Source organism: Aedes aegypti, chromosome 1 (assembly GCF_002204515.2).
Source record: "Aedes aegypti strain LVP_AGWG chromosome 1, AaegL5.0 Primary Assembly, whole genome shotgun sequence".
NCBI classification, from domain to species: domain Eukaryota; kingdom Metazoa; phylum Arthropoda; class Insecta; order Diptera; family Culicidae; genus Aedes; species Aedes aegypti.
Window position 1 is genome coordinate 220,398,102 of NC_035107.1, and position 9,736 is coordinate 220,407,837.

Here is a 9,736-nt window from a genome sequence, read left to right on the forward strand (position 1 = left end):
GCAGCCCTATCTGACATAAATATCATTCGTTTGATATGCATTCGTTGTTTCAAAAATGTTATTAGTTTAGATATAAAAACATGCACTGCTACTGTATCGTGACTCATGACTTCAGACACAACAACAAAGCTCAACTTGATCAACTATTGTTTTCATTGCCTCCGTATTTGTCTTGGTTTGTTTGACGGATCATTTTGGAGGGATTGGTGGCGGCTAATAATATTGTTACATATTGTTATTGTTACTTCTCAACAATTCGTTTATTTGTGTAAGTGTCAAAGATAAAGTTGATGGGATATTATTGCGCATTTCATTCACCACTGGACTCCGCAGTTAGTTTTTATAAGTGAGGGAAGGAAAATAAAAGTGCGATTCTGCATCCAATCTTGTTGATGTCTTCAGCGCACTCATTCATTATAAATCGTAGAATAAGTGCGCTGAAGACACCAACAAGATTTGATGCAGGATCGCACTTTTATTTACATTCTCGCACTTATGAAAACTGACTGCGCAGTCCAGTGGTGAACGAAATACCCAATAATGTGGGAAGAGATTAACGTAACATTGTTGATGGAGCATCTGGAATAATGCAAGAAACGGGCGTATTTTCTTAAGTTTTATGATATTAATATAATTCAATCCCAAATATCTTGAAGCGGTTACTTATAGGAAGATCATTGATATTAGAATTTTGAATTGTTTTTGGATAAAGAATCATATTGCAGCATCAAAACGCCTTTTCTATAACCAGAAATTGAATTTTCAGAAATACACCAAAAGTTGCCCTTAGAAAAACTTTTTTATTTTAAATTGCACCATGTTGAAACTGCCCTTAAAACATGGGATATTAATGTGGAAAGAGATAAACGTAACATTGTTGGTGGAGCATCTGGAGTAACTTATGAAACGGGCGTATTTTCTTAAGTTTTATGATATTAATATAATTGAATCCTAAATATCTTGAAAACGGCTAGTTTTAGGAAGATCATTGTTATTTTAGCATTTTGAATTGTTTTTGGGTGAAGAATCATATTACAGCATCAAAACGTCTTTTCTACGGCCAGAAATTGAATTTTCAGAAATGCACCAAAAGTTGCTCTTAGAAAAACTTTTTTATTTTAGATTGCACCATGTTGAAACTGTGCTTAAAACATTTGGTTTTACATTGAAATTTTACAGAAAAAATTTGAAAAAATCGAAGATACCTATTTTTTGCAATTTGTGTTTTAAGGTTTAATTTCGATTTTTTCATGAAAATAAAAGTATTTTTTTTCAGTGTATATTTTTTTTACAAAGCCTATTTGATTGTCTACCATCCCTCCTCAGACACTATTTCTCTATAACAAACGGTTTCCGAGGTACATTTTTTTTAAATGGTGATGCTAAAAATACTTACGCCCTTATCAGAAGTTACTCTTGATTTTAAATGGTCTCTCCATCAGTGGAAAAAACTTATTCTATTATAAAAAACTATGTGCAAAATTCCATTTGAATCCAAGGTAGTCGAGTTTCATCGTTTACCGATTTGGCGTGGAGCCGCTCTAATATGGTAGATTACCAAAAATTAAGGAAATCAATAAACCAGCTACTTGAAAATCATCTCCATCACTAGCACAGCCAAGCTGTATCCAAAATAGTTTGGAAATTCGATAAAAAAACGTTTACGAGTGCTGAGAGCAATACAGTCAACTTTTCTTTACCCGATATACTGTGTTTTTTCACAAACTCGATAGAATGCGCAGTGTTCTTTGACCCCTATATCGAAGTCCACACTTCTCCAACTTGATGTCCTGAGCCTCGATGTTGTCTGTTTCAGTGCATCATACAAGTTCACCTGTTATCCCGATATTGTCATGCAAAGTATCAATGTGTTAAAATTTTACTGCATTCAAAGATAAAATGCATTTTGTCAAAACAACAAAAAGCCCCAGTTTAAAAAAAAGTGTTCTTTATCTCGATACCTACCATACACTAGGGTCCGTTCAAAAATGAGTTAGGGAGAGTTGACTGTACCTAGTTTTGACATCAACGCATTGCACTTATGTTTTTTTTTAATGAAATTCACATTTTACTTGAGCTAGTTCTGACTCGAATTAAAATGTAATTTGTCACGCATTGAGTTTATTTTTTATGCTTGCGCTTACAGAAGAAGTTTAATAAGCTTTGATACCAAATAAATCGGAGTTATATTTTATAAGTACCATAGCAAAAAACGATAATATATAGGGTGGTTCGAATAAGAACACGGGGTGTCCGAATTAGAACAGGGTTGGCCCAATTTGGACCTTCTGGGGAATTTTGTTCAAACATGTCTAGTCATGTCCTGGTAGGAGATATCACAAAACTCTCTGAGCGAAAAGTGTGCGAATCAGGCTTTCACGAAAGCATAAATTTGTAGCTTTCACGAAAGCATAAAACGATTCTATAACATTCCCCAGAAAACCATTCCCCCGAAACCCATTCCCCAGAATTCCATTCTCCAGAATCTCATTCCCCAGAATATACCATTCCCCAGAATTTCACTCCCCAGAATGAACCATTCCCCAGAAAACCAATCCCCAGAATGGACCATTCCCCAGAAAATTATATACCTACTTTAAAGTTTTGAAATAATCTATTTAAAAAACTTGAAAATTAAACTCCATACAAAGTTGTTTACAAGTACATGAGAAGATTAGCATTGGTGCTGCTAATTATGAACACTTTACGCATAATTCAAATTTAATTTGCAGTTTCACTTTTATTGGCACTTATAAAAACTGATAGATCAGTCTATGGGGAAACACAATATCCAATATTTATTTAAAAGAATATACAACTCATCACTACTCTGTACAAAATAGAGCTACACCCTTCTTTCGGTATAGTAGATTCCAAATGTATAATTTCACATGTATGTCCAATTTTTATCAAATGTAGTGATGTATGCAGCTTTTCATCAATGTTTTAAGAAGGTGCATCATCTCTTACTTTTTAGGGCTACACCGATTAGAATAAAGACGTTCGTAGTATCATATTATACGTTTCTGATATAATGATTACGTAAACTCGGCAGAATAAAAACTTACTATTCTGCACATTAAAATTATACGCCCTTCTTTGCGTCAAGTCTAAATTACAAATGACTTGTTTAATTTTGCACAAAATAGTGATACACCCTTCTTTCAGTCTTATCCTGTTGACGATGTAGACAAAATTTTCCGTAAGGATACCAAATGGCAAGAAGGCATTTGGCATGATTGATTAAATGATCAAGGACCATTTGGTATAATGGTCATTTGGCCAATGACCATTTGGCATGACATGAAGAACATCCTTTTTGAAAAGAAGGAGCATAAGTATGGCTGGATGGCAAATGGCTTTATACCAAATTATTTTATGCCAACTGACCTTTTGCTATATGGGCTCTATATCGATATATTTTGCCTATATCATTAATGAGATAATACTGAAAGAAGGGTGCATCACTATATATGCAAAAATAAACATATAGTCTGTATATTTTATGGGAATGTATTAATAAAAGGGTGTATTATCATAATATGCAAAATACTCATGAATAGGGGGATTAGGGGCATATTGGACACATTAGGTAAATGCTTATTTTACATAGAATGGAAATATGTTTCTTTGCTCTAAAATAAATCCACCGCTTCCTCTGCTTTGCTTATAAACTAATTTGAAGCTGAGAAAAAAATATAGTAGAATTTCAGAGGACAAATGAAGCAAAGCGTAAACTTTTATACCGTCAAAACGTTCATATACAATACAGATTTCGTACAGTTTATACAGTTTTGCTGAAATATGCATATTCCCAGAGAGACAGGGGGTGTCCATTTCGCCCCGTGTGTTCATTATGTCCCTAACCCTCCTACCTACATATTTGTTTTGTCACATCAGACCTTAGCCTGTCACATAAGTGACTCTTCTTCCTCTTTTCTGGCGTTACGTCCCTACTGGGACAGAGCCTGCTTCTCAGCTTAGTGTTCTTATCAGCACTTCCACAGTTATTAACTGAGAGCTTACTATGCCAATGACCATTTTTGCTTGCGTATATCGTGTGGCAGGTACGAAGGTACTCTATGCCCTGGGATGTCGAGAAAATTTCCAACCAGAAAAGATCCTCGACCGGTGGGATTCGAACTCACGACCCTCATCTTGGTCTTGCTGAATAGCTGCGCGTTTACCGCTACGGCAATCTGCGCCCCCACATAAGGTGACTCACGCAAAGCAATAATTAAAAAAAGAAAAAAAATGGATATTCATACAGCTTTCTGGGGAATGGTGCATTCTGGGGAATGGAATTCTGGGGAATGTTACATTCTGGGGAATGAGATTCTGGGGAATGGTTTGTTCTGGGGAACGGAATTCTGGGGAATGGTTTTCGGGGGAATGGTTTTCTGGGGAATGTTATAGAATCCATAAAACATGTAGTTCATCGTGCTGAAAAGCTATGGCCAAAAAACTGTTACTAGGTCCGAATTGGACCATGCTCCCCTACAATTAATTTTTCTGGTGGGTTACTATGTACCAAAAATCGTTTGCACTGAAATGTGTCCTCTATGCTCGGACACTATGATTTGCACCATCAAAGTTTACACCAAACCCATTGAAAAGCCAAGGAGTGCTTCGTATGTCAGCACCTGCCTTGTGGGTTCAATCTCTGCATGATGTACAGCGTATGAAGCATATTAGCGAGATCATAGGTCAGTTCTATAAACTCCTTGTTCAGCGCCATACATCGATTCGCCATATCAGTCGTATGTTGCGCTAGTGGTTGCTCGTATTCAGGTGAGAATGTCTTCGGGAATCTTTCATCATTTTGTTCAAAATTACCGTTTAAAAAGGTTTACTGATGGAGGAAAGCAAACAGACTGGACGATAGCTAGAAACTTCTGCTGGATTTTTGTCTGGTTTTAAAATGGATACATTTTTCCATTTGTCAGGAAAATATGCCAACTGAAAACATTTGTTAAATATTTATTTATTTATTTATTTATTTATTTGTTTCTAACCTTCATCGGACGTTCAGTCCTTATGAAGCCTGGCAGGGAAAAGCCTATTTGAGCTGGCCACATCGTTTGACTTGCTCAAATAGGCATAAAAACCCCACATCTTTTAAAGAGAAAGAATACAAATACAACATAAAACTAAGAACAAATAACTTACAGTACAACAAACAAATAGTTCTTAAATTCTAACAATAATCAGTTTTGTGCTATAAAAAGAATAAAAACATTGTAATTTGATGAATTTTTCGGTGTTTCGTTAACGGTTCATTTCCCGAAGCCTTCGTTTGAAACGTTCAGCAGAAGCGTTGAAGTCGAACAACTCGTACACTCCGTTAAACGTTGCTGCCATAAATCTTATAGGATCATGTGAGCCATAGCCTGTGTTTCTGGATTCCAACATTAGGAAACCACGTTGTCGTAGCACCCGCGTTGGAGCATATCTATTGATGCGGTTCAGTATTTCAGGAGAGTCCAACTCTCCTAACAAGATTTTTGCAATGAATACAGCCTGTGAATTATTCCTTCTTTGCTCAAGCGTCTCGATACCTAGCAATCTGCAGCGGTCTTCGTACCTTGGCAGATTCGTAGGATCATGCCATGGAAGGCTACGTAGGGCGTATTTCACAAACTTTCGTTGAACAGCTTCGATCCTAGAGATCCATGTTGATTGATACGGGCACCATACAATAACATTCGATTCCAGAATAGACCGAACAAGTGCACAGTACAGAGATCGTAAACACAGAGGGTCGTGAAACTCGTCAGCTATTTTAAACATAAACCCGAGCTGCCGATTAGCTCTGGAGATCATATCGTTATAATGCACCCGAAAGGTTAAGACAGTATCTAATGTTACGCCTAAGTCACGAATATCGGTTACTCGTGTTAGAGGTTGAGCAGCGATGGAATAGTCAAAAGTGATGGGCGTTCGCTTACGATGGAACGATATAACATGACATTTTTGTAGACTCACTGTTAACAAGCTACTGTTGCACCAGTCGACGAAGTGATTAATGGACTGTTGAAGATGAAGACAGTCTTGGAGACAGTTGGTAATCATGAATAACTTCACATCATCTGCATAGAACAAACGGCATCCGGGTGGTAGCACACTAGAAAGCTCGTTGATTAATATGGAGAACAGCAGAGGACCCAAGTTGCTCCCTTGTGGCACTCCGGACAAATTGGAAAACGGTTCGGATGAGTCTAATCCAATTTTAACTGTGAGTTGACGATCTGGAGGTATGATTTGAACCAGTGAACGAGATCACGTGAGACGCCAAGTTTCTCAAGTCGAGCGAGTAGTATCCCATGGTCCACACGATCGAAGGCGGATTTCAAGTCCGTATATACTGCATCTATTTGCGACCCAGAGCCCAAGTTACATAAGCAGAATGAAACAAACTGGACTAGATTTGTGGCAGTTGATCTTTTAGGAAAAAACCCATGTTGATCTGGGGTGATGTAGTTTTTTCAAGAAGCAAACAACATGTCATTCATGATAATCTCGAAAATCTTGGAGCAGGCACACAGTGATGTTATACCGCGGTCATTTTCAACATTGCGCTTGTCATCCTTTTTTGTGCACTGGAAACATTTCAGACGACTTCCAACTGGTAGGAAATTTGCCCTGCCGCAATGAGGAAATATATCAACTAAGAATGAAAAGCTACTTTCTGGAAGTTTCCATCATCGCCAGGGTCTTTCATATTTTTGATTTTTTTAAATAACAGTTCTCACTTCTTCCAAATCAGTCTCACAAAGTCTACCCTAAAATCGGCTATAGAATCGACAAAGGGCCGATTTTTTTTTCGGCCTAATGTTTACTTGGCAAGTCTTGCTTTTTCTAAAGCTTTAATATTAGATTTGACCCTTATAAAAAACGCGCATTCTGAAGAAACATCCGTTCTTCCATATTTGCCACGTTTAGTGACAGTTTTGAATACCTCTTTTTTGGCAGGAAGTTGTGAATTCAGAGATTTACCCTTCCTTTTGTTCGTGGTTGCAACCATTTCTAGTGAATAAACGAAAGAAGAAGAGACCTTCTAAGAGTTTTTTTTCAAGACGGTGTACAAGAAGGATTACCACCGCTAGCTTTCACTAACGAGTCCAACGAAAAGTCGAAAGCATGGGTCCTAACAAGGATCGTAAAGGGATCAATAGTAGAAAAATAGTACCGTAATCCGGGCGCAAATTGATCACTATTTTATAACTTGTTGCTGTGCTGTCCTTCGGAATTCAAATATTGTCAAATAAATTCAAACCAGTCAAACCAGTACTCTTGATCTTTATCTGTTTATGTAATCGATTTTTCATGAAATAATATTAAACATATTATAAAATAGTTTTAATATAAAAAAAAAATGATCACCATATAAAAAAGCAGGTTTAAGAGTAAAAAATTTCCCTATCTACTAAATTAGGGTCTCCTGAATCTGAATATGATGTCAAAAATCTTACAACTCGAGTATTTGATCATTTTATTACAAAATCAAACTTTGAAAATCTGCCTGATACGCCTAAATGTAGTCAATTTTCCTTGAAATAAGCACATTATTTGAGAATAAACGATGTTATGAGCAAAACACTATACTTTCTATGCTGTATGATATCAAAAATGAGTTCAGTAGTTCTTACTAAAGCTTGCACAACGTTTTAAACATTCATAGTTGACATGTAGGCATGGCACCAGTGGATTGTTTAACATCGACATTACCAACCATATTGCTTACACCTTCAAAAAGTGTGAGTATTTCTATGCAAAACTGACACTTATTAAAATGAAATAGTTACAAATCATCATAAGGCATCTATAAACTTGAAAACATGGAAAGTCTTTGGTGTCAACGAAACCTTCAGCATCCTTGGGAGAACATGTTTCTCGGTACCTGATCAAATTCGCCCCAGAGATCAATTTGCCCCCGGTTTACGATACTGAAAAGTACAATGTTTGTAGCACTGAGGAGAAGTACTGTTTTATTGCTTTATATTGTTTTGAAAACTTCCCAGAGCAGAGCGAATTTGTGTACGCACAGCACGAAGGTACGATGCACACTGTTTTCTTCGAGGTTGTCACCTACCAGGAACCGATGATATGTTATGCCCAACGAGGTCAAAGGAAATATCCATCACGAAAAATCCTAAACCGTCCGAAAAACGAATCCAGTCACGTTTTTGTAATACATTAACTTGTAGTGTCGCTGTATCAGCAGTTTAGAAGCGATTAAAAATCAAATATTTACCGTCTGCTCTGCACAAGATAAGGCGATCTGGAGAATGATTGTTTACTAGAAAATAATCGTTTCATGGCGCGATGCGTGTATGGACAACGTGAACAACGCATTTCTCACAGTGATTAGACAAAACGTATGCAGCATCAGTTGTTTATTTCCTCATCTCACAGTACTTTTCCCAGCAGTCTAACCCGTGATATGCCTCCGTCCGGTGCCATTGTAATTCTCACATGAGTACACGGTCCCTTATATTGTAGCATTTCCTCTCTGAACACATGCTCTTTATGCGCCGATAGCTTAGTGTTATTCAATACTACCTTCCATTGAGCCGATTGCAGAGTTTCTTTATCATCCAGAAGAGCTGCCTCTATCTTCACATTGTCCGGGAAGTTTCCTTTGAAATGATTAGTATCCACGAGAATACTTTCCACCGATCCCTTCGAGCATAGTTTGAAAATGGCCCACTCACAACCTGGCACCTGAAGAATTCCGTTTTCGTCCGTCTTGAGAATCGCCGGACGATCAAGTCTACGGGCAGTTTCCCAGCCATCGCCCATGTTGATGCCTCGGTTTGGCTTGATCAAGTTTCGAGGATGTCCGTAGTGGGCGTTCGAGTAGCTCAAACATTGGCCTCCATTCAGAACGCCAATCAGATCGATTTGGGACTTCTTGAGAGCGTTCAAATCCGGTTGGACCTCCCCGAACACCCTCAATCTAGCAATTCCCCCGTCCGGGTACATATTTACTCTCAGATGGGTGAACACTTCGTTACTTTTGTCAACGGTGAAGTATTGCTTTCTAGTCTCTTCGTAGCCCGGTTGCAGTGGAGTCATTCCGATGATCTCTGTCCACTGGTCGCTCTTCAATGCGGACATCAGTTTCAAATCCTGTTCACTGCAGGCCGTACCGATCATCTCCGGTCCACGTTCTGGTATCAGTTCCTCTTCACCTTGCTCCAGACGAGTGCCCTGAATGGAGAATTGTGGCGCGTAGTTTCCAGTAAAGTGCGCCGTATCCACCAGGATGCCTTTGATCGAGGTCGGCGCGGCTAGTCGTACTATGCACCAGTCGTGACCTGCAATGCGCTTACGCCGTGTCTCCCAACCGTCCATCCATTTTCCGTAGGTGGTGTACTTATCTGGGATGAACACCGGTTCGGAATCCTTCAGCATCCATTCGGCCGGGGCAAACCAATCATCCGTGGCGAAGCAGATTCGACCTCCACTCTGTGGAATATTTTAGATTGTTTTTAGAATATCACTCTAGATAACCATAACTTTAGCAATTCACCCCTTCCGAAGCCAGTTCGCTAAGCTGCAGGAATACTGGGTCCTGATTCTTCTGTCTTTCTGGCATATTCTCTGTATGTCTTTACGTGTCCAATAACGGTCATATACTGATTGAACAACTGCTGACAATGGTCGATGATACAAATTAACAAAAATCAAAACGACGACATAGCGCTGCACAGATAGGAAGCGAAAGCTTCTA

General features: G+C 38.4%; 1 protein-coding gene across 1 annotated transcript; it reads right to left on the bottom strand.

The window, feature by feature from the left end:
* Window positions 1-8,379: 8,379 nt before the first annotated feature.
* Window positions 8,380-9,736, bottom strand: LOC5579205 (allantoicase). The gene is made up of 2 exons (XM_001657283.2): window positions 9,536-9,736; window positions 8,380-9,471 (listed from the first exon to the last, which is right to left on the bottom strand). Exons 1-2 carry the CDS (start codon window positions 9,599-9,601, stop codon window positions 8,410-8,412), a joined length of 1,128 nt encoding a protein of 375 aa, XP_001657333.2. The 5' UTR covers window positions 9,602-9,736; the 3' UTR covers window positions 8,380-8,409.

Coding starts and splice junctions, on each gene's coding strand:
- LOC5579205 (XM_001657283.2), bottom strand. CDS start 9,601: ATGCCAGAAAGACAGAAGAATCAGGACCCAGTATTCCTGCAGCTTAGC. Junction 9,472..9,535: donor GCGAACTGGCTTCGGAAGGG/GTGAATTGCTAA, acceptor AATATTCCACAG/AGTGGAGGTCGAATCTGCTT.